General features: G+C 43.7%; 1 protein-coding gene across 1 annotated transcript in view; it reads right to left on the reverse strand.

Annotated features, from left to right (window-relative positions):
* The window catches only part of PCNX2 (pecanex 2), a 275,141-nt gene that overhangs the window by 72,265 nt on the left and 177,082 nt on the right, over positions 1-25,794 (reverse strand). The window contains exons 22-23 of the mRNA XM_060125912.1: positions 20,149-20,257; positions 14,672-14,801 (exon numbers count right to left, since the gene is read on the reverse strand). Coding sequence (XP_059981895.1) covers positions 14,672-14,801; positions 20,149-20,257 — 239 coding nt within the window. The remainder of the gene's footprint in view (positions 1-14,671; positions 14,802-20,148; positions 20,258-25,794) is intronic.

The raw sequence follows: 25,794 nt of genomic DNA on the forward strand, positions 1-25,794 counted from the left end.
CATCAGCCTCGGAGTCCCTTCCGGGGGGAGGATTCCCTAAGACCTACCATCAGCCCCCAGGAAAAGTGAGGGCGTTTCCCGATCCATTTCACAGGCCTATCAAGTTACTTAACAGCCCCGCAAGGTCTGGAACCTGGGCACCCTGGTGCCTCACGTCATTGGTGGTCCTGGGTCTCCCAGTGGGAGAGGCTCCCAGTTCCTGCTCTGGAAATACCGAAGGCAGCAGGCCACACCCAAGGGGCCGCCCCTCTGCCTCCCTGCTCAGGGTCCGGGGCTGCGGAGAAGCAGGCGGGGCTGCAGCTCCCGACCGACCGGGACCTCGGGGAGAAGCACCTCGGCACCACGCTCAGGAATGCGGGAGCATCGCAAGGTCCCCGCAGAATCAGCAAAAGACAAACTCGCCGGCGACGGTCCACACCCGGCCGGGTGGCCCCTCACCACCTCCTGCCGAGCCTGCGGAGGGGCTCCAAGCCCCTGAGCTGCAAGGCTCCTGTGGTCTAGTCATCAGTGAGACAGCTCAGCAGATGAACTGGGGAGTGGCCTTGGGAGAGTCGTGCTGGTTTTGACTTGGGTCACTTTGGAGCTGCCTGAGGGTGGAGGAGAGGTTTGGGACCAACGTCTGCTTCTGAGGAGGTGACAGGGCGCATGGCCACCTCTGCCACACCTGGCGCTGCCCCCCACAGAGAGAGGCTGCACAGATCTCCTCTAGGGACCCAGAGAAGGCCTTTCTGGAGTGAGGCACACAGGGACCCTGGGCCCCGGGCTGCAGCCGCCTTCCCTTCCAGACGGGCTCTCGAGTCAAGAGCAAATGCTTTAACTGACAGTCACTGGTTTTTTTGTTTTATGGGTTTTTGGTTTTTTTGTTTTTGTTTTTGTTTTTTTGCTGTGGGAGATATTTTGAGAGGCTTCGGGACACAATGGAGAGGGCTTGAAATAAGGCCAGACCTGGTTAATATCTGGGATCGGCCACTGCCTTATTCTGTGACTTTGGGCAAGTTACTGAACTTCCCTGAGTCTCCTTTTTCTGATCTGCGAAATGAGAAAAATGAAATTCTACTTCCAAAGTGGGTGTCAGGATGGGAATGAGTATGTCCGAGCAGGTGAGCAGGTGTTCACTAAATACAAAAAGACGACGATCACTCCTGTTACTGCTGAACCGTTCCTACGGCCTTTATTACATTTAATAGTAACATATCCAGGGCCCCACACACTCCTACGTGTGCATCCGAGAGCTCTAACAGCCCTAAGACATCTGATAAGGGAGCTTCATGACTTTCTCTCCACAGTAAATTTGTCCAGGTGCTTTGAAAACATATCCAGATAAATTGGGGGGTAGCTTAATCGCGAGTTGAAATATATAAATCCCTCCCAGCATAACTGCAAATCTGAATTACGGTGCTGCATTTTACTATTAACACATAAGCCGTATAAGCTTCCTGCTTTATACTTTAAAAAGAATGCCTTTTGAGATGCTCAATGCTTTGCACAAAGATCTACGAACTATGCTTAAAACAGCTCACTGGGAAGAGAATATCCAGCAAAATCCTCCCCATTCTGAAAAAGGTAGAAAATAAAGCGTGAAGTTGAGAACTCCTTTTTCTGACTGTCTTAACCAAGTCAGGCATCCATGGCTCTGTACAGCTCATCATCATTAGCAAATCATGAACGAAGACCCAGATGGTGACAGGCAAGCCCTTGTGCACACGGCACAAGTGAGGGGGCTGGAGAGATGATGAAGGACAGCGGTGACATCGACCTCTAAGGACTGGAATGTTGAGTTAAAGCCAAGAAGTTGAGAATTGATAGAGGAAATGTAAATTTTGGCTTTTCAGTAAAACACACATACATGAGAGTGGGATGATGAAGACTTGGCAATACCTGAGTAAAATAATTGCGAGGGCTGCAATTTTAAGAGGCATAAATGAGAGCAGAACATAGGACTCAGAGGAAGTAACAGGTCCCCCTACCATGAGCTGAGTAGGTGACACCTGGAGCAGTCTAAGGAGGGCACAGCCAGGGTCAACCCAGGAAACAACTGGATGAGGACGGCTGAGATGCTCAAGGTCTAGACCATTTCACACAAAACACAGATGGGACTGTTAAGCCTGAAGCAGAGACCTGAGAAGGGAAGGAGAGCTGCCTTCAAACTGGTAAAGGATGGAATGTACAGGAGGCCCAAGGATGCGGGTTGCTCCAGGATCAGCAGGTGTATCCAGGTGACTGGGGTAGCCGGGTCATGCCACAAGGAGCAGATTCAGAGCAACTAGAGCCCCAGCTGTGACTGACAAATATCACACGGGCTGCCCAGTGAGACACAAGCCCTGCTCCACCCCGAGTAGGAGGAGGCCGCCCTTCTGTGGACGGTCCAGAGGGGATTCTGTAATTCCAAGGGTCCATGCTAGTCTCTCTTCTATATTACAAACCAGGAAGGGGCTGGGAAGTAGCACAGTAAGACCCATGAGAGCTCACTGAGACTGGCTGAAGTACTCTGATCATCCCTTTTGTTGTTTGATAAACCACAAAAGAGTGGCACTTCGAAGATCTTGTTTTTTCCACTAAGGCAGCTGTGATGCTCAAAGAACAGAACCTGGGCTCTGGGACTGGCTAAGGCCTCAGAATAAACACAGCACCTGATGGTGAAGACCAGTATTTATGGGACATCTCACAGCACGCTGGTTGTGGATGTGACGCTCTGTGGTCTACACGTGTATTCTTTCATGGGTTGACTGTGTTCTGCCATTTCAGAAGTGATTTCAGGTAGGTTGCAAGGATACATAAAATATGTCTAGACTTAACGGAATTAAAAGTTGAAACGATAGCACAGAGAAATATAGGGAAGGAAAACAAAATGGGCACAGGGTTAATCTGGCGTTCATGACTTCTGGGAGGCACAAAGAGACAGTCATCCCATTTTACACATGAGTCAACTGAGGCTCACAGGCTGAATAATTTCCTAAAGTCAAACACCGAACCAAGCATACGGGCTGGGATTTTATTCAAGGTCTGACTGACCGCAAAGCTGGTGCTTTCTGAGGGAACGTCATTGCCTCAGGGAGAGCTGAGGATGAAGTGACACTGATTATCTTCTTGCTGACTAGGCTGAGACCGAGGGCATGGAATGCAGAGTCGATTTTTTTGCGGACCAATCACACAGAATGATTCCTATCGTAAAGCCCAGCACGGTGGCCCACATACATGCTTACTGTATACTTGTTGACAAGGATAATGTCCAGAACAATTTAACATTTTAAAACCAACCCAGAGGATATAATAGAAATGCAACAACCAGGAAGCTCTATTTGCCCTTCAGGTAGCTGTTACGTGTGTCTCCTCATAGCTATGGTATTTAACATTTTATAGAAGACTTTTGATGTATGAAAGCAAAATCATTGTTAATGGGATTTTTCCTTCTTTAGGGCTGAAGACAGTTGACTCCTTTAGGAGTGAGACATTGGCTAAGATAACCAGGGCCATGAGTCAAATATATACTTTCCAGCCTAAACATCTGTTTCACGTTAATAACAAAGTTTGGTTATTTAGCAATTGTTTATATGTAAAGAGAAGGATGATGAATCACAATATCAAAATGTGTTTCTAAAGCCTCCTTTCTAAAGGAGGCACCACAAGCTGGTGGAGGAGTAAGACGTGAAGATCACCTTCCTCCCCACAAATACATCAAAACTACATCTACATGTGGAACAGCTCCTACAGAACACCTGCTGAACGCTGGCAGAAGACCTCAGACCTCCCAAAAGGCAAGAAACTCCCCACGTGATCCAGGGACAACTTCCCCAGGAGAACACACAGCACGCCTCAGGCTGCTGCAACGTCACGCTGGCCTCTGCCAGCCCAGGCTCACCCCGCGCTCCGTACCCCTCCCTCCCCCGGCCTGAGTGAGCCAGAGCCCCCGAAGCAGCTGCTCCTTTAACCCCATCCTGTCTGAGCGAAGAACAGACGCCCTCCTGCGACCTACACGCAGAGGCGGGGCCAAATCCAAAGCTGAACTCCGGGAGCTGTGAGAACAAAGAAGAGAAAGGGAAATCCCTCCCAGCAGCCTCAGGAGCAGCAGATTAAAGCTCCACAATCAACTTGATGTACCCTGCAACTGTGGAATACATGAATAGACAACGAATCATCCTAAATTGAGGAGGTGGACTCTGGGAGCAACTGTAGACTTGGGGTTTGCTTTCTGCATCTAATTTGTTTCTGGTTTTATGTTTAGCTTAGTTTAGTATTTAGAGCTTATTACCACTGGTAGATCTGTTAACTGATTTGGTTGCTCTCTTCCTTTTTTTTTAACATATATGTATATTTTTTTCCTTTTCCTCTTTTTGTGAGTGTGTATGTGTGTGCTTCTTTGTGTGATTTTGTCTCTATAGCTTTGCTTTTGCCATTATTCCTAGGGTTCTGATTGTCTGTTTTTTGTTTTTTTAGGGGTTTTAAGTATAGTTTTTAGAACTTGTTACCATTGGTGGATTTGTTTTTTGGTTTGGTTGCTCTCTCTTTCTGTTTTTATTTATTACTTTTAAATTTTTTAATTTTTAATATTTTTTACTTTAATAACTTTATTTTATTTACTTTTTTCCTTTCTTTTTTTTTTTTTTCTCCCTTTTCCTCTGAGCCATGAGGCTGACAGGGTCTTCGTGCTCTGGCCTGGTATCAGGCCCGAGCCTCTGAGGTGGGAGAGCCGAGTTCAGGACATTGGTCCACCAGAGACATCCTGGCCCCACGTAATATCAAACGGCAAAACCTCTCCCAGAGATCTCCATCTCAATGCCAAGACCCAGGTCCACTCAACGACCAGCAAGCTACAGTGCTTTGATACCCTATGCCAAACAACTAGCAAGATAGGAATACAACCCCACCCATTAGCACAGAGGCTGCCTAAAATCATAATAAGGTCACAGACACCCCAAAACACACAACCAGACGTGGACCTGCCCACCAGAAAGACAAGATCCAGCCTCATCCACCAGAACACAAGCACCAGTCCCTTCCATCAGGTGGCCTACACAAACCATTGAACCAACCTTAGCCACTGGGAACAGACACCAAAAACAATGGGAACTACGAACCTGCAGCCTGCAAAAAGGAGACCACAAACACAGTAAGTTAAGCAAAATGAGAAGACTGAGAAACACACGGCAGATGAAGGAGCAAGGTAAAAACCCACAGGAACAAACAAATGAAGAGAAAATAGGTGGGGCTTCCCTGGTGGCACAGTGGTTAAGAATCTGCCTGCCAATGCAGGGGACACGGGTTTGAGCCCTGGTCTGGGAAGATCCCACATGCCATGGAGCAACTAAGCCCGTGCGCCACAACTACTGAGCCTGTGCTTTAGAGCCTGTGCACTGCAACTACTGAAGCCCGTGAGCCACAACTGCTGAGCCCACAAGCCACAACTACTGAAGCCCATGTGCCTAGAGCCCGTGCTCCACAACAAGAGAAGCCACCGCAATGAGAAGCCCACGCGCTGCAACTAAGAGTAGACCCCACTCGCTGCAACTAGAGAAAGCCTGTGCGCAGCAACGAAGACCCAATGCAGCCCAAACTAAATAAATAAATAAAATTAAAAAAAAAAAAGAAACTAATAGTTTAAAAAAAGAGGAAATAGGCAGTCTACCTGAAAAAGAATTCAGAGTAATGATAGTAAAGATGATCCAAAATCTTGGAAACAGAATGGAGAAAATACAAGAAATGTTTGACAAGGACCTAGAAGAACTAAAGAGCAAACAAACAATGATGAACAACACAATAAATGAAATTAAAAATTCTTTAGAAGCAATCAATAGCAGAATAATGAGGCAGAAGAACGGATAAGTGACCTGGAAGATAAAATAGCGGAAATAACTACTGCAGAGCAAAATAAAGAAAAAAGAATGAAAAGAATTGAGGACAATCTCAGAGACCTCTGGGACAACATTAAACTCACCAACATTTGAATTATAGGGGTCCCAGAAGAAGAGAAAAAGAAAGGGACTGAGAAAATATTTGAAGAGATTATAGTTGAAAACTTCCCTAACATGGGAAAGGAAATAGTCAATCAAGCCCAGGAAGCACAGAGATTCCCATACAGGATAAATCCAAAGAGAAACATGCCAAGACACATATTAATCAAACTATCAAAAATTAAATACAAAGAAAAAATATTAAAACCAGCACAAGGGAAAAGCAACAATTAACATACAAGGGAATCCCGATAAGGTTAACAGCTGATCTTTCAGCAGAAACTCTGCAAGTCAGAAGGGTGTGGCAGGACATATGTAAAGTGATGAAAGGGAAAAACCTACAACCAAGATTACTCTACCCAGCAAGGATCTCATTCAGATTCGATGGAGAAATTAAAACCTTTACAAACAAACAAAAGCTAAGAGAATTCAGCACCACCAAACCAGCTTTAAAACAAATGCTAAAGGAACTTCTCCAGGCAGGAAACACAGATGGAAAAGACTTACAATAACAAACCCAAAACAATTAAGAAAATAGTAATAGAAACATACATATCGATAACTACCTTAAATGTAAATGGATTAAATGCTCCAACCAAAAGACAGAGACTGGCTGAATGGATACAAAAACAAGACCCATATATATGTTGTCTACAAGACCCACTTCAGACCTAGAGACACATACAGACTGAAAGTGAGGGGATGGAAAAAGATATTCCACACAAATGGAAATCAAAAGAAAGCTGGAGTAGCTATTCTCATACCAGACAAAATAGACTTTAAAGTAAAGACTATTATAAGAGACAAAGAAGGACACTACATAATGATCAAGGGATCAATCCAAGAAGATATAACAACTGCAAATATTTATGCACCCAACATAAGAGCACCTCAATACATAAGGCAAATGATAACAGCCATAAAAGGGGAAATCAACAGTAACACAATCATAGTAAGGGACTTTAACACCCCACTTTCACCAATGGAAAGATCATCCAAAATGAAAATAAATAAGGAAACACAAGCTTTAAATGATACATTAAACAAGATGGACTTAACTGATATTTATAGGACATTCCATCTATTACAAATGGAATGACATTCCATTTGTAATCCAAAAACAGCAGATTACACTTTCTTCTCAATTGCTCATGGAACATTCTCCAGGATAGATCATATCTTGGATCACAAATGAAGCCTTGGTAAATTTAAGAAAATTGAAATTGTATCAAGTATCTTTTCCAACCACAGCGCTATGAGACTAGATATCAATTACAGGAAAAAATCTTTAAAAAATACAAACACATGGAGGCTGAACAATACACTACTAAATAACCAAGAGATCACTGAAGAAATCAGAGGAAATCAAAAAATACCTAGAGACAAATGACAATGAAAACACAGCAACCCAAAACCTATGGGAGGCAGCAAAAGCAGTTCTAAGACGGAAGTTTATAGCAATACAATCCTACCTCAAGTAACAATAAACATCTAACATAAACAACCTAACCTTACACCTAAAGCAATTAGAGAAAGAAGATCAAAAAACCCCCAAAGTTAGCGAAGGAAAGAAATCATAAAGATCAGATCAGAAATAAATGAAAAAGAAATGAAGGAAATGATAGCAAAGATCAAAAAAACTAAAAGCTGGTTCTTTGAGAAGACAAACAAAATTGATAAACCATTAGCCAGACTTATCAAGAAAAAAAGGGAGAAGACTCAAATCAATAGAATTAGAAATGAAAAAGGAGAAGTAATAACTGACACTTCAGAAATACAGAGGATCATGAGACATTACTACAAGCAACTATATGCCAATAAAATGGAAAACCTGGAGGAAATGGACAAATTCTTAGAAAAGCACAACCTTCTGAGACTGAACCAGGAAGAAATAGAAAATAGAAACAGACCAATCACAAGCACTGAAATTGAAACTGTTATTAAAAGTCTTTCAACAAACAAAAGCCCAGGACCAGATGGCTTCACAGGTGAATTCTATCAAACATTTAAAGAAGAGCTAACACCTATCCTTCTCAATCGCTTCCAAAATATAGCAGAGGGAGGAACACTCCCAAACTCATTCTATGAGGCCACCATCACCCTGATACCAAAACCAGACAAGGATGTCACAAAAAAAGAAAACTACAGGCCAATATCACTGATGAACACAGATGCAAAAATCCTCAACAAAATACTAGCAAACAGAATCCAACAGCACATTAAAGAATCATACACCGTGATTAAGCAGGGTTTATCTGAGGGATGCTAGGATTCTTCAATAAATGCAAATCAATCAATGTGATACACCATACTAATAAATTGAAGGAGAAAGACCATATGATCATCTCAATAGATGCAGAAAAAGCTTTCGACAAAATTCAACACCAATTTATGATAAAAAATCCTCAGAATGTAGGCACAGAGTTAACTTACCTCAACATAATAAAGGCCAAATATGACAAACCCTCAGCAAACATTGTTCTCAATGGTGAAAAACAAAAATTTCCACTAAGATCAAGAAAAAGAAAAGGTTGCCCACTCTCACCACTATTATTCAACATAGTTTTGGAAGTTTTAGCCACAGCAATCAGAGAAGAAAAAGAAATAAAAGGAATCCAAATCAGAAAAGAAGAAGTAAAGCTGTCACTGTTTGCAGATGATGTGATACTATACATACAGAATCCTAAAGATGCTACCAGAAAACTACTAGAGCTAATCAATGAATTTGGTAAAGTACCAGGATACAAAATTAATGCACAGAGATCTCTGGCATTCCTATACACTAATGATGAAAAATCTGAAAGAGAAATTAAGGAAACACTCCCATTTACCATTGCAACAAAAAGAATAAAACACCTAGGAATAAACCTACCTAAGGAGACAAAAGACCTGCATGCAGAAAACTATAAGACACTGATGAAAGAAATTAAAGATGATACAAACAGATGGAGAGATATACCATATTCTTGGACTGGAAGAATCAACATTGTGAAAATGACTATACTACCCAAAGCAATCTACAGATTCAATGCAATCCCTATCAATCTACCAATGGCATTTTTCACAGAACTAGAACAAAAAATTTCACAATTTGTATGGAAACACAAAAGACCCCAACAGCCAAAACAATATTGAGAAAGAGAAACGGAGCTGGAGGAATCAGGCTCCCAGACTTCAGACTATACTACAAAGCTACAGTAATCAAGACAGTATGGTACTGGCACAAAAACAGAAACATAGATCAATGGAACAGGATAGAAAGCCCAGAGATAAACCCATGCACATATGGTCACCTTATCTCTGATAAAGGAAGCAAGAATATACAGTGGAGAAAAGACAGCCTCTTCAATAGTGCTGCTGGGGAAACCTGGACAGCTACATGTAAAAGAATGAAATTAGAACACTCCCTAACACCGTACACAAAAATAACCTCAAAATGGATTAAAGACCTAAATGTAAGGCTAGACACTATAAATCTCTTAGAGGAAGAGATAGGCAGAACACTCCATGACATAAATCACAGCAAGATCTTTTTTGACCCACCTCCTAGAGAAATGGAAATAAAAACAAAAATAAACAAATGGGACCTATTGAAACTTAAAAGCTTTTGCACAGCAAAGGAAACCATAAACAGGACAAAAAGACAACCCTCAGAATGGGAGAAAATATTTGCAAACGAAGCAACTGACAAAGGATTAATCTCCAAAATATACAAGCAGCTCATGCAGCTCAATATCAGAAAAACAAACAACCCAATCCAAAAATGGGCAGAAGACCTAAATAGACATTTCTCCAAAGAAGATATACAGACTGCCAACAAACACATGAAAGAATGCTCAACATCACTAATCATTAGAGAAATGCAAATCAAAACTACAATGAGGTATCACCTCACACCAGTTAGAATGGGCATCATCAGAAAATCTAGAAACAACAAATGCTGGAGAGGGTGTGTAGAAAAGGGAACCCTCTTTCACTGTTGGTGGGAATGTAAATTGATATAGTCACTATGGAGAACAGTATGGAGGTTCCTTTAAAAACTAAATATAGAACTACCATACGACCCAGCAATCCCACTACTGGGCATATACCCTGAGAAAACCATAATTCAAAAAGAGTCATGTACCACAATGTTCATTGCAGCACTATTTACAATAGCCAGGACATGGAAGCAACCTAAGTGTCCATCAACAGATGAATGGACAAAGAAGATGTGGCACATATATACAATGGAGTATTACTCAGCCATAAAAAGAAACAAAAGTGAGCTATTTGTAGTGAGGTGGATGGACCTAGAGTCTGTCATACAGAGTGAAGTAAGTCAGAAAGAGAAAAACAAATACCGTATGCTAACACATATATATGGAGTCTAAAATGGTTGTGAAGCACCTAGAGGCAGGACAGGAATAAAGACGCAGACAGAGAGAATGGACCTGAGGACACGGCGGACAGGAAGGGTAAACCGGGACGAAGTTGAGAGAGTAGCATGGACATACATACACTACCAAGTGTAAAATAGATAGCTAGTGGGAAGCAGCCGCATAGCACAGGGAGATCAGCTCGGTGCTTTGTGTCCACCTAGAGGGGTGGGATAGGGAGGGTGGGAGGGAGACGCAAGAGGGAGGGGATATGGGGATAGAGGTATACGTATAGCTGATTCAGTTTGTTATACAGCAGAAACTAACACAACCATGTAAAGCAATTATACTCCAATAAAAATGTTAAAAAAAATACTGACATAAGGGGATTTATAAACACCAGGCAGTATTATTACAGTGCATTTGCTATTGCTGCCTATAAATTAAATGGAGACAGCAGGCAGGACTCATCAAGACCAATTTTAAAGACCTTCTTAGTTAAGAACAGTTTAATAGCGCACAGCCTGATGGTAGTGAATGAAATCCAGATTACGATTTCCTTTCCCTTTTACATAGTATTGTTGGATTTAATTCATTTAAGAAATAGTTACAGAACATTTTCTGTGTGCGTGACCCCGTAGGGACACAAAGATGAATAAAAACAAGTCCAGGCTTGGAGGTAGAGTCAGTCCACACCAATCTTTGGTACAATTTACTGATGGTCACAGAGCAAATTTATCTTCCAAAGGTGACCACTACAGTACCTCTCATCCGACAAGTCCTTCCTGAACCTTCCATTCATCCATCAGGAGGTGGAATATGATACCCCTCTTTGTGAGTCTGTGTGTGGGTGGGTGGAAGTGGAGGGATTGGGGGAGGGAAGGGCACTCGGTGAGAAGGGCACAGCCGAGGGCGGGCTGGGAATGAAAGCTCCACAATACGTGATGTATGAAATAGTACTGTGGGAGATTAGGACTCAGGTGAGGGGGTTCTATATTTGTGCTGTCCTATATGATAGCCTCGAGTCACATGCGGCTACTTGAATGTAAGTGAGTTAAAATTCAATAGAATTAAAACCTCAGCCACACTAGCCCTGTTCCAAGTGCTGGGAGGGCTCCCGTATTGGACAAGGTAGATACAGAGCATTTACCTCAGTGCTGGGCTCTGAGGTACGTCTCCTTGTCGCCCAGGCAGTGTCCCATCGCGGGCTTCTGAGACAGTGGGACCTGGTGCTGTGTCTGGGGAATCAATCAGGGAGCAGGTTAGTTAGGTGGGCAGAGGATACGTTTGTCACCAGCCCCCAGTGAGGAGTGGCGTTGGAGAACAAAAAGTCTGCAGATTTCAAGACAGCCCAGGCTCGGGAAAACAGATGGGCCAGAGTCACCAGGTAGCTGGTGATTTACTTATCGGTTCCATAGAGTATGAAAATGGTTCCGTTACGGTACAGGGCTCGCTGGAGACTTGCAAAAACCAAAGGCAGCTTAGGAGGTTTGGAAGAAAAATCAAAGGACTGGAAAGTGAAGGAGCACGGGTGGAAAGGAAGAGGAGGCCAGGAGAGGGGATGGCAAGTGCCCCCTCATCACACGCCCAGGGTGGGGCTGGCGACCATGGTACCCACTGGTAGATCGTGGTCACTGTCCTGAGAGGGGAGAATACCTCTCAGTCAGTGGTGGGACGGCGAGTAAACCATTAATCAATTACCCTAACAACTGCTTCTCTGTATCGGACTGAAAAGAAATGGTAGGAGCAGCTACAGAGACACTCACAGATGAGAACAGGAAAAGTCATTAGTGTTTGAAATAAAAACCAACAGTTTCAGATACAGAGAATGGGCTTTCCAGAGGGCTTGCAGGGATCCAGATGAGATTTCCTGCCATTTCTTTTCCTGGTACCCACCACTCTTACCGTCCTGAATTCCATCACTGATTTTTTTTTTTTTTTTTTTTTTTTTTTGCGGTACGCGGGCCTCTCACTGCTGTGGCCTCTCCCGTTGCGGAGCACAGGCTCCGGACGCGCAGGCTCAGCGGCCATGGCTCACGGGCCCAGCCGCTCCGCGGCATGTGGGATCTTCCCGGACCGGGGCACGAACCCGTGTCCCCTACATTGTCAGGCGGACTCTCAACCACTGCGCCACCAGGGAAGCCCCATCACTGATCGTTTAAGCAGATGATCACAGGGCTCTGTATTCTGAGGCTAAAACACAAGTTGACAAGAGACTCTCAGCTGGCTGCGTTCGGCATCAGCATCTCTCCCCACCCCTCAGTGGGACTGAACATTTTCCCCACCTTGGCTCCTTCAGAGAGACCTAGGAAAGGCAGGATGTGCTTATGCGTTGCCACAGCCTCTGCTGTCCCCTTCTCATCCTAGCACAGCCAACCAAAGCCCCGACATGCGACGGAGTGCTACACTGGGGGAAAGAATGGATCACAACATCATCCATTCTTTGTGAGACTGAATAAGGAAACACTCCAGTAGCCCAGACTTATAAGTAACCCACGTAAACCGACAATTCAGACCTCGGGGTACAGTGCCGAGCAGGTAGCTGAATCTTGGCAGGGAGGAGGCTAAATAAGAAAATCCCAAACTTGCGTTGCACAGGCGTTAGGATGTCTCCCCTCAGTAAAAGCGTCTCACAAAGATTTCTCCATCCCCCTTTGTACTGGGGAAGCTTCACACCCCCTCCAGCTCAAAGGGGATGCGATTTGCTTATCAACTTCTCCCCCCACCCCGCCCGCCAAAAAAACTGGTTCCTAACTTCTCTGAGAATAGGAGACAAAAAGAAATCTTTTGTGTTACAGAGCACGTTTAAAATATCTTGCACTTTCTTGCATAGTTAAAAGCACAGAGATTGCCACACTTCTTATTCACAAGCGTTTGCACTTTCCAGAAGTGCGATTTTTAAGAGCTCCACAAAGGTTCCCCCAAATTGTTTTCTCCTTAAAAAGCATAAAGACAAGCCAGCGCTGGTGGTTTTCTTTTCCTTCTGACTCTGTAAATACGCACCGCATCTCTTTAGACAAATGCCAAAGAGGACTCTTGTTTACGTGCATATTTCAAGACGGCTTCACTCATACAGCAAAAAGCCTGTGGGACACACAAGGGGCCTTCCCCACCTCTTGGTGGTCTCCCAGCACTGGCTTACCTTGGGGTGCTCCGGTTTGGTTGGATTTCCCCAGGACCCGTAAATGTGAGGTCCTGGGGATGGGATACCTGTTAGAATGGGTCAGGTGGGGACAGGGTTTCCAGGCAGGGCAGTCAGAGAAGAATCCCGCCAGCGCAGGCCAGCATGATGCTTACTTTGTTCTAGGTGCTTTAGGTCTATTAACTCGTATTCTCCCCACAAGGCTGTGAAGTAGGCCTTATTCCTTTGCCCCCATTTTACAGAAGAGGAGAGAGGCCTTGAGGTCACCAGCATCGAGGGGGGAGGCGAGGTGTGAGCCCAGGCAGGCTGGCGGCCCAGGCTGTGTTTTCATCACGACGCCCTACCACCTGCCCCAGAAGGACGTGCATCTTCCGTGCACATAAACCATCTAACCACACAGATCTCCTAACTTAACGTTGGCCTCTGTGAGACGTGAAGGGCGCATTGTAAAGTGGCAGAGCGGCAGAAAAGGTAGACACGTTACAGAAGATGGATTAGGGCTTGGATACAATAGCCCAGGTATGGCTAGTAAATTAGGGCAGATGAGATCTGCAACGGAAGACGACCCCAGCTGGAGACAGGCTGGCCCGCCCCACCTCCTCCTCTGGCTGTTCTCAGGCACTCCCCCGACAAATCATTAACAACTCTTGAAAGTTACTCAGTTACCCATCACTCCTCCCTCCCCACCACTCCTGAAAACATCACTGCCCTCGCTCCATCACTGTTTGCTTGAGGAAATTCATGACTGACTGGTCTAAACAGTCAAGACAGAGTGCAGAAATCATCTTCTACAAGTTTAATGATGCTCAGAAAAAATGGTATGCTCTCCTGTGTTGAGCTGTGACGCAGGTACACTTGTACATGACATGTATATTTCAAAGGCCCACAGAAGGGAGCCGTGCCCCCCAGGGGTAAATCTCACCTCGGCTCCTGAGACAACCTCTCTGAGGGCAACTGCTGAGAGTGGGTGGTGATATCTCACTTTCCTTCACAACTGGTGAAACCTAGACTAGTACCTGACTGCAAATTTGCCATCGGTCAGGCTTGGTCCAGAGCCTGGAAGCCCCCGTGCTGAGTGGATAACTGGGTGGGTGGAGGGAGTTTGCTAGGGCTGCCCCACAGGAGGGCAAAGCATGAAGCCTGGACTTTTCATAGAAAAGGTCAAGGAGCATCCTGAACATGAATCCTAGGAAAGCAAGTCAGCAACGATTTTAGGATCTTACTTGTAGTTTTTCTCCCAGAATTTCACTGGCCTGACATACGATGTGATAAAAATGACACTCCCAAGAAACGGGCTCAGTGGAGTAGAAAAGATCGACGTGGCAAACGCCTGAAAGAAAAGCATGGCAGAATCTGAGGATTTTGAGTTAAGGAAAAAAAAGAAGTGTTCATGATTATTCTTCCACATAGTATTTGCGATTTTGACTAGTTTATATGAAAGCCATTTTCTCACCAAGGAAAGAAAGAAGGGCCTACCCGTGATCTCTCTATGTACATATTTGGAAATATAAAACTTTCAATAATATCCTGCTAGGTCTCATTTCACCCCCATGAAAACCAAATGATTCTCATAAAAATCCCAGCAGTCTCAGCATGATTCGTGGCAAAGATTTAATATCTAAGATTTGAAAAGAACAGTTTCTTTTTACTGAGATATTGTTAGCTGAACCAAACACACTGTGGTACATTCACTAAGGTATCAAGCAGCTTTATAAATAATTAAAAGTAAATTACACTTGGAAAGTAAATAAATAGCATTGTTGGGGAAGATAGCATCTCTATTCCTCAAAGAATCTTTTCCCACTGTTCAAAAATATGTATCTTTTTTATCACACACTGAACACCAATGGCTCGATTCAACTCATGTCTGGTTTATAAGCTACAAATGTGCACTCACGTCCCAGCATGCCGTGGGCTAAGCCACCACCCTGGCACTCGGTACGGGTTTCCCACTTCTTGGCATGCCTCAGTTTCACACACTCTGATCAGAAATGTAATTGTTCAATATTAAAATTAGTATGGCCCTCACTTTGGGCTTAAGCCCAACTAATTGATCTCTGGAAATCTGGGGGAGGCGTCAGAAGGGCTGGTCCCTCCCCAGGCTCACTCCATCATTGGAGAACTTCTCCCGGCTGTCAACCACGGGGCCTTTGATTTGTTAAAGCCAGAGGTGGCAGAGGTCAGCGGGGGGGGGGCCAGACAGCCCAGGTTTTACATATGCACATGGTTCCTTGTCCTTCAGGGTGAGGGCTGGGAGGGCTCTGCTGCAGGTCTGACCTGATCTCCTACAAGGCTGATTTTCCCACCTGGAAGGGGACTCGGCTGCACAAATGGAGGTCTTTATTTTTAGCCCATGTTTAAAAAGTCTGGCAGAAAGTAAGAAATGCCTAAATGTCTGTCACAGATAGGAAGATTCTGTGTTTCATTACCTACCAGAGCACGGAAGGGCTTTCCCATATTATCAGTGGCAGGGCTTAGTTATGTGATAGGGACCCTCACAGCCCCACTTACATGTAAACGCAAAGAAGGAAGGGAGCCTTGCTTGTCTACATGCACTTCCCAGTGCATTTGCATAGATTTAAGCGCAGCGTTTTCCTTCAGGGGCAGCTGTGTCATTTTTTTTTCCATTTGCTATTTATTTCCAAACATCTTCAGAAGTGAAATAACACATCCTCCATTTATAGTGTTGAACTGTCTGGGTATCAAAAAGATCTCGACTGTGCTACAATTTCAATCCGATTCCTTTTATTTTGACCTGGGTTCAGATGCAGAACTCCAGAATAAGGAGCTACTGTGACATCTATCATCACCCAACAGTTTCTTCTTCATCGGGAAGCTGGAAAGATCTAAATACCTCTGCCACAGAACATACCAATGTAACTATTCCCCTTGTCACAGGAAGAAAAAAAGAACTTCATGGGAGATGCCATCGAAGGAAGGTACTGAAAACACCTGAGAAAGCAGAGCCGGGTCACAGGGGAGATTCCTGAGGAGGGTGTTGGGTGAGGGGAAGGTGACAGGGGGCACTGTGGGGTTTGCAGAAGATCCAGGACAAAGTTAAGTGGAACTGGGGCTGGGTAGGAGGCTGCGTGGGCCGGCACTGCCGTTCTTTTGGGTTCTAAACGTTTTCCCAAAGATTATGTTATCCGTTTTTTAAATGCCAGAAACAGTTACCCAGAAATTAAGAAACGAGGAAAATACTGCTAGCCTGTAAATGAAGTTCAAATTTGGGAGGAAAGGAAATGAAGCTTAACAGGTCAGAGGTAGGGCAGAAGTGAACAGATGGCCTCAAAGGTTAGTTTATTTAGGGGAGATCAGAAAAGGAATATAGCGCTCTTGGGGAAATACGCAAGATCGTGACTGTAATGGCTAAGGCAGTCCCGAGACATATGCAGCCTTCTTTATTTTTTGAGAGCCAAGAGGTGGGCCAAAGGGCTAGACGGAGACTCCTTAAAAAGCTTCAAGTTTACCTGAGTACATTTAAAATGAAAATATCAACGTCAATACTTAAAAAAAATAAGTGGAAGCTCAAAAGGATATACCAAATAGAGAGCCGCCTTTCCGATACGCACATTTAACAGAGCTAATACAGCTAAGTCTGTCTAATTATTAGAAAACAATGGTGTTGCATGGTCTCTACACATATTAAAAGGGTGGGCATGCCTATCTTTCCCTGGAGGTTACAAGCTCAGAAACTGACAGAGGCTACCGAGGGAGAAAACACGCTAGGACTGGAAAAAGCAATTTAATAAACAGGGCCCCGCTGGCCTGAAAGTTAATTCAATTCCAAAATGGAGCAAATTAGCCCCTTCTCAAAGCCAGGATGGAACCCACAGCTTCTTAATAGAGTGATAAACTCATTAACATTTCAAAATTAGTCAAGATCCAGGGCTGGCATTTAGGAACCTGATGGCCTTGTCTTGATGGCATATATATCTGGTTTCTTTTTTTTTTTTTCTGCGGTACGCGGGCCTCTCACTGTTGTGGCCTCTCCCCTTGCGGAGCACAGGCTCCAGACGCGCAGGCTCAGCGGCCATGGCTCACGGGCCCAGCCGCTCCGCAGCATGCGGGATCTTCCCGGACCGGGGCATGAACCCGTGTCCCCTGCATCGGCAGGCAGACTCTCAACCACTGCGCCACCAGGGAAGCCCCTATATCTGGTTTCTTAAACGAGCTCATTACATTCTGCACGGTATGATGTTGGGCTCCACATAGCAAATAGCTACCTTCACAACTGATGCAGGATGGGGAAGTGTCTCTGGGTGATGGGGTAGGGGCGCTGGAAGCCCTGGAAGCCATCACACAACTGTAGTGGTCAGGCTCCACGGCCACCTCGAAGGGTCTATAACTTAGCAGAGGCAGGAGGTGGGTTTCACTGACGGGAACAGTTTTAGGCACAAAGCACTGGGATCGACTGTATTCTAAAACTAAATGCCCAATAAAGCCTGCATCTCAGATGTGTTCAACTTCTCACGAGAACCAGTCCATCCGTCGTGAAAGTACTTAGATTTAACGCCCGCTGTGTTCAGTCTGAGATGGACCCCAGTGCTGCCTTTATCCTTACCGGAGATATTAAGCGCCAGATACCATGTGCTTGTGTGTGACCCCTCGACACACATAAAGGTCAGGTAATTGAAAGTTACAGCTTCCAGAACAGTTTTAATTCGGCTACGGAACCACAGGAGTAATTAGTATTACCGGACTCACCCAACAAGGCATAAAGGGGCCACAAGAAACGCTACAGATCTATGTGAGACCAAAGTTAGAATAAAATTGGGAACCACCACTTCAAGTTTTAAGTTCCTAGTGCAACTCCTCAACTGCAAATTTACACCCATCTCATCATTTTCATCTAATAAACAGGCTTTAAATTCTAGACAGGATACCCGAGACACACACCAGAAATACATAAAAATCCCCTCACTCTTTCATCTCGCTCTGTTTTAAGGGATTCCGTTTAGAAAAACTAAAATGACTGGCATTCTAGAAAACGTTATAGGAAAGGGGTGATACGCAAGCTCACGCTTTTGTGATCATTTTTCCTGACCCTGTTCCTCCAAGTAACCGTGAAACACTTTACAAATATCAGTGCAGGTCTAAGAACAGGAACACGGAACAATGTGCATTGTGAGGACAGCTCTGGGTATGCTTAATAATTTTAAAAAAAATAAGTTGGAAGGACAGCATTTAAAAAAAATCTAGAATGTATTATCACAATGACTATCCCATGTCTGTTTCTATCCCTGTACCCAAAGTTGAGACCCAGGGGTTCCTTAAGAACTGTCTTCAGGAGCCTTATGCAACCTTCAGGAAAGAAAGCTCTGTTTGGCCATTAAAACCGGCTCACAGCACCCCCAGTGGATGCCAGCCAAGAACTGCGCTTCACACACATCAGTGGATGAGAATCCCAGAAAGGCTTGTGAAGATGGACACTCCAGGGTCCTCCCCGCGAAATGTGATTTTAAAAGTATGTGCTGACCCCAGGAATCTACTTTTTTAAACAAGCTCCTCCAGGGATTCTGATCTAAGGAGTCCCTGAACCACATCTCGGGAAATACAAATTCAGAAAGTATAAATTCACTGAGGGGACTTCCCTGGTGGTGCAGTGGTTAAGAATCCGCCTGCCAATGCAGGGCACACAGGTGTGAGCCCTGGTCCGGGAAGATCCCACATGCCGCAGAGCAACTAAGCCCGTGCACCACAACTACTGAGCCTGTGCTCTAGAGCCTGCAAGCCATAGCTACTGAGCCCACGTGCCACAACTACTGAAGCCCGCGTGCCTAAAGCCCGTGCTCCACAACAAGAGAAGCCACCGCGATGAGAAGCCCGCGCACCGCAACGGAGAGTAGCTCCCGCTCGCCACAACTAGAGAAAGCCCGCGCGCAGCAACAAAGACCCAATGCGGCCAAAAATTAAAAAAGAAAAAAAAAGAATATTTCTGTTTAATCTCTCTCTCTTCAAAAATATTCTTGATTTTTCTCTTTCTCCCTCTCTCCAAACACACCACGCAGACACACACGCACATACAATTTAGCTATCTGTGTCAAAGTGATCTTCAGAAGGAGCATGTCAAGTTGTTTTGAAGTAAATTAAAACTAATTATCATTATGGAAACACTTAAAAATAGACAAAGAAACCAAACAAAACTACAAATGATAAAATTAGGCTCCTTGGCTAATGATAACAAAACCGTAAATTTTTTTTTTTTGTCTTCAAAAATATTTGCGTAATTCTGTTTGTGCCCAATTCTGGGTTTTAAACATTCCTTAAGTATAAGATCACCAAACTATATTATAATATAATGTTATATGATCGATAATAATATATCAATCCTATCCACAAAGTTTGATAACAGCAAATCAGTTTGCACTACTTTGCACAAGTCAACCAAATCATTTAAGCGGTGACCTTCCATTTAAAAGACATGATATCTTAACGGAGATCTGGTCATGGGAAACGGAAAAATCAGAAGAAATCAAGCCATGCCTGAATATGCATTAAGAAACAGGAAGAGTTCCGAATTAAGAAACTTCTTTGAAGGCTAAGTACCTAAAGGGAATCCACAGTGCCTCCCCGGGTCCCCATTAAGATGTGATCTTAAAGACTTTAAAACCCTTTTACTGCCAGAGTTCAATGAAAAGCTTGCATCGGTAAAATGTGAATCTCAGCTCGGAGGTGAAAACAGAAGCAGAAAGGATACGAGGAATTGCAAAGAGCTGAGCAAACACGTGAAATGAGGAACCCCAAGCCATCTGCCAGGGAGCCATGTAGGTCATGACGAACTGTAGCTTGTGAAGCAGGTCCCCGAGCTGAAAGCAAAAGAAGAGACAGAGATTCATCAGTGATGACAACCACAGTGACAGCTGGGTCACAGTCAAAGTGCCTGCATTAAAGTTAGGAAGGGGCAATGAGACTATTGCTTGTCCTCTTACTCGTACCTTCCTTCGTCCCATAAGCAAGGCAGCTGTTTAAGGATATTTTCAAACAGCAACAAGATGATCAGAAGTAATGTTGTGTGGTTAATTTCACCAGGTTAATGATTTCAGCCCATAAATATGGTGTTTCTTAGAGGAACACTCACAGCTTGGTCCTTCCTTCTTCATATTGGGTCTTTCAGGAGATTCATACAAAACCCCATCGCGATGGACATCATTCAAGTTTTTGTGTATGGATTTCAGTTTTCCTCTTCAGCCACTCTTGCTGGAGAAAATCGCCCCATACCGCTTTGTAACATTGCAAGTTACAAAGCGTTTTAGAAGCCAAGATAGGATATGGGAGCCGTTGCATTTGCTAGACAAGCCTGCACAGGAGAAAGCTGAGTTCTGGAGAGAAGTAGTGCGTGGAGAGAAGAGACCTTATGTGGCCTAAGGATGAACATGAGGGGAAACATGCTCAGTGGTTTGCGCTGGAGATCCAGACTATGAATGTGCCAAGGAGGATGGAGAGGGTCCCCGGCTGTAGACCCCTGCTTTGTGGAGAGAAGTGACTGATGGACCCCAGATGTGAAATTCTACAGCTGTCACCGCTAGATGCAGTCAGGAAGTGTCCTACCAACAAGCTTTTGGAACTTGACATTCACTCTTCATCCATAATGGAGACTTCATTTTTTTTTTATTGAAACATAGTTGTTTTACAAAGTTGTGTTAGTTTCAGGTGTACAGTTGAAAGTGATTCAGTTATACATATACATATATCCACTCTTTTTCAGATTCTTTTCCTATATAGGTTATTACAAAATATTGAGTAGAGTTCCCTGTGCTATACATTAGGTCCTTATTAGTTATCTATTTTATATATAGTAGTGTGTATATGTTAATCCCAATCTCCTATCTGTTATCCCTCCACCTTTCCTTTGGTAAACACAAGTTTGTTTTCTATGTCTGTGAGTCTGTTTCTGTTTTGTAAATAAGTTCATTTGTATCATTTTTTTTTAGATTCCACATATAAGTGATACCATATAATATTTGTCTTTCTCTGTCTGACTTACTTCACTTAGTATGATAATCTCTAGGTCCATCCATGTTGCTGCAAATGGCATTATTTCATTCTTTTTTATGGCTGAGTAATATTTCATAATAATGGAAACTTCAAATGGCATGATATGTTTGTTCCTAGACTGGTTAGCATACGAGACCGTGAAATACATTCACCAGAGCCATGATGTGAAAAGAGAAAAAGATAGAATTCTTAATTAGGCTCAGTAGGTGTTACACAGAACATCAGAAGACCACAATGAAAAAAGACAAAGGCTGGAAAACGGGACCATTGAGGAACGGTTCAAGGAACCAAGGTAACTTAGCCTTTCAGTGAAAGGTCAGTCTTGTAAGTTTGGAACAAAAGGTGAGGTTATCCTGAACTGTTTCATGAAAGTGTCATGAGGGAAAAATGAGGTTGATGAGAATCCTCTCCAAGTCTTCCTCTCACTATTCTTGTCTCACCACATTCTCATCCATATCCTGGGTTTGGAGAATAACTTTAAACATCCTTGGACTGGCTACAGAAGATGAACCAAGGATAAATGTTCTCTCAAAGGCACAGCAAACTTGGAGTTCTTTTTTTTTTTTTAAACTTGGAGTTCTTAAGAAGTGACTGGCATCTGGTTGTGTATAGAAGCCTGGGGTCTAGATGTGTCCTCTGGGGACCCTAGTCACAAACCCAGCAGGGAAGAATCGGAGGCAGAGAGAAGGGAAGGGAAGGGGGACAGAGAAAAAGAGAAAGAGGAGAGAGCGAGAGGGAGAGGAAAGAAATAGAGACAGTAGGGAGGATGAAGGGAGTATTAAAAAAAAAAGAGGGGGTGAAATGGAGGAAGATGATGTGATCAGACCAGAAGAACTGCAAAGGAATGTGAATTCTGGGAAAGAAAAACAAATGGTTTTTTCCCAGTACCTTTTCACTTTCTTCCCTCTATCTCACTGACACCCACCAGAGACCTGATTTCAACTGGCTTCTGAGTTCTTTCAAAAAGGCCACTTCAGTTTTAATCCTGCGGTTGGTTTAAGCTTCTTGAACCCTGGATCTGGATGGGACTCCACAGCTGCCAGTGCTTTTGAGATGCTGACAGTTGAGAGAAGAGCAGTTTACTCTCTTATGTCAGCTTGAGGCTGTATCTCTTAGGTTCACATAAAGATTAGTCCTCTCTCAAACCACGGTTTGAAAAGATACAGGTACCCCAATGTTCATAGCAGCACTGTTTACAACAGCCAAGACATGGAAGCAACCTAAATGTCCATGGACAGATGAATGGATAAAGGTGTGGTGTGTGTGTGTGTGTGTGTGTGTGTGTGTGTGTGTGTGTGTGTGTGTGTGTGTGTGTGTGTGTGTGTGTATGTATATATATATATATATGTTAAAAATATTACTCAGCCATAAAAAAGAGTGAAATAATGTCATTTGCAGCAACATGAATGGGCCTAGAGATGTTCATACTACGTGAAATAAGTCAGACAGGGAAACAAATATCATATATCTCTTATATGTAGAATTTTAAAAAATGATACAAATGAACTTATTTACAAAACAGAAACAGGCTCACAGACATAGAAAACAAACTTATGGTTACCAAAGGGGAAAGTTGGGGGGGAGGGATAAATTAGGAGTTTGGGACTGACAATATACACACCACTATATATGAAACGAACCCGTGTCCCCTGCATCGGCAGGCGGACTCTCAACCACTGCGCCACCAGGGAAGCCCTGGACTCAAACTCTTGACTCACTTCTCTTAAAAGATATGATTTCCTTTAAAGGCCAATATCATTTCCATTCATTCGCACCATTAATTCAACCAGAGGAGCAGCAAGCTAATTACAAAACAGAAGACATTCAAACACGTGACTCTAGATTCCATGGAAAGCAGAAGTCCTGAGAAGTGGGGGTGGCCTCTTTTGTACTAACTTGCTCCTTTATGCCCTAACCCAACTCCATCAGGCAAATGCCTCTGGATTTGAAATATTCTAGTCACAACACTGCTAAGAATTCTTAGTCTGCTTATTAAGAATTAGTCCTGTGACTCATGCCTAGGTGAAAACTGCCAAGCATAAGCAAGATGATCTTATGCGATTTATGACCCCCTAGTTGCCCTGAAAATGAATCACGGGTTTTGCAAAGTTACTCCTGTTGGGTTTTCAGTGTATGACTATATCCTGGGAGGCTGTTAAGCCGCCTCCTGGAAAAGCTGATAAGTCGGTCCAGGCATTGCAACTCCAGTCAGACAGGCAGCCCCAGGGAAAGCCTCATCTGAAAGTTTAAAGCACTAACAAGTTCAACTTTGCTGCATTATGAGTAAATGAATATATTACAATTATTTTTTGCTTAGCACAGCGACTTGTGTTTACACATAAGCAAAACCAGTAATCAGACACATGTGCTCTCATGCTCTAATTGCAGCCAAGGCCCCAGGTATCTTTGCTCTTTTCCTATGTCTCTCTTGGCCTCGTTTTTTGTTTGTTTATGAACATTGTGAAGAATAAGATACAAGCTTTGCAAAAGATGTTCAATATGTAGCTCAACAAATAGACTCTGCTGTTCTTAATCACTGAAGCCAGATCTCCCAAATGCTAGTTCTTTACATACCAATGATTCCTCCACAACTCGTAATTTAATGATCCTCCAGGAAGCCCACCAGAAAAGGGATGTGCTGGGGGTGTGTCAGATGTCAACACAGCACAGAGCATGGGCCTGAGGGCGCGCTGCCTGGGTTTCAATCCCAGCTGGCGCCCATCACGGGGCTGGTAATAGATCCTCCCCACACTGTCATTTTGAGCATTAAGTGACTTCATCTTTGTCAAGTGCGGAGTTTAATAAATACGTGTTAGGGCAGGTGGATATCTTATTTTGAGGATGTATTTGCTCACAGTCAGGAAATTCTAGGGCCCCTCCTCTAAGCAACCGAAACTTAACTAAATCCAGGACCTCTTATTTTTCAGAGGAGGAAACCAGACTCAGAGAGGCTAAGTGGGCTGCTTAGGGCACACCGTGAGTCACTGGCCCCTAAACCCAGAGGTTGAAATTCCTGGTTCTCTGCCTGGTGATAGACATTTCTACCTCCCAACCTTACCATGTCTCCTTGAGGCCAGGAGCCTTCCTGGAAGGACAGCAGCAGGAAGCAGCTGAGGAAAGGCCTCCTCTACCTACACCTTCCTGCTGACAGCAACGGGGCAGGGTCACAAGTGAGAAGGTGACAAATCGGAGCTGCCGGATTGGTCACTATCGGGGACCTCTTCTCCAGGTACACAGTGATGGAGGGCTACGACCTGTCCCTGAATGCCCTTTTCAGTACAAACGCCCAACGAATGAAAGATGACACCGCCCAACAAGCCCAGTGACATTCAAGTTGTCTCAACAACGCAGGCTGCTGGGTTACCTGTGCTTCTTAAGAATGGATGCCTCCAAGAAGATGGACACGGCTGACCTATTTTATTCCTAAAAGTGCGGGGAGGTGTGCGCCACGTTAAAAGACTCAACTTCAGATTTTCCCTTTACACGTCTTCCTTCTCTTCTATGGCTAAGTCAGATGAAAAAAAAATGAAAAATGTGTGGGTATCCAAAAATTGATGTCTAAGCACAAAAGGAAGCTTAAATATTGATCATTAATGAGAAGCATTACAGGAGGCGCTTTCTGTACCGTGTTAGGCCATTGTGTATAAATTAATAACACATTTAAGATGAGTTAATGGAAACAACACTAACATTGCCACGTGCAGCATAGCACTGCACTGAAGTACTTTTAATTTTTATTTTATATTGGAGTAGAATTGATTAACAATGTTGTAACAGTTTCAGGTGTACAGCAAAGTGAATCAGCTATACATATACATGTATCTATTCTTTTTCAAATTCTTTTCCCATTTAGGTTATTACAGAGTACTGTGCAGAGTTCCCTGTGCTATACAGTAGGTCCTTGTAGGTTATCTGTTTTATATATAGCAGTGTGTGAGTTTGGGATTGACATGTACACATTGAAGTACTTTAAATAGAAATCCATTTCCATTAGCTATGAACTTGCATCTCCTTAGACAGTTCGAGGTCTCTGTTTTTTTGAAGCTTAACTCATTCCTAATGTTCTGCTGCTAAGATCTTAAATCTCAGCACTTTATGATTTAATATGCCTATTAAAGCATAAAAAACTTCCCCAACTACCCAAGTATGACTATATGAGAAAAGAAAATCATTGGGTCTTTTTCGCTGAAAACACTCAGAAAAGACGACAGGAACTCACAGTGGAATAATTCTGGCTGTTTCCCAAAGAAAGACAACATAAATACTCTCACTTCAAATAACCCTTTTTAGAAATATCTTTTCAATCAGGCCTAGACATGCTGTTGTATCTCTGCTCTGGGTAGGAAAT

This window comes from Lagenorhynchus albirostris, chromosome 16, assembly GCF_949774975.1.
Source record: "Lagenorhynchus albirostris chromosome 16, mLagAlb1.1, whole genome shotgun sequence".
NCBI lineage: Eukaryota > Metazoa > Chordata > Mammalia > Artiodactyla > Delphinidae > Lagenorhynchus > Lagenorhynchus albirostris.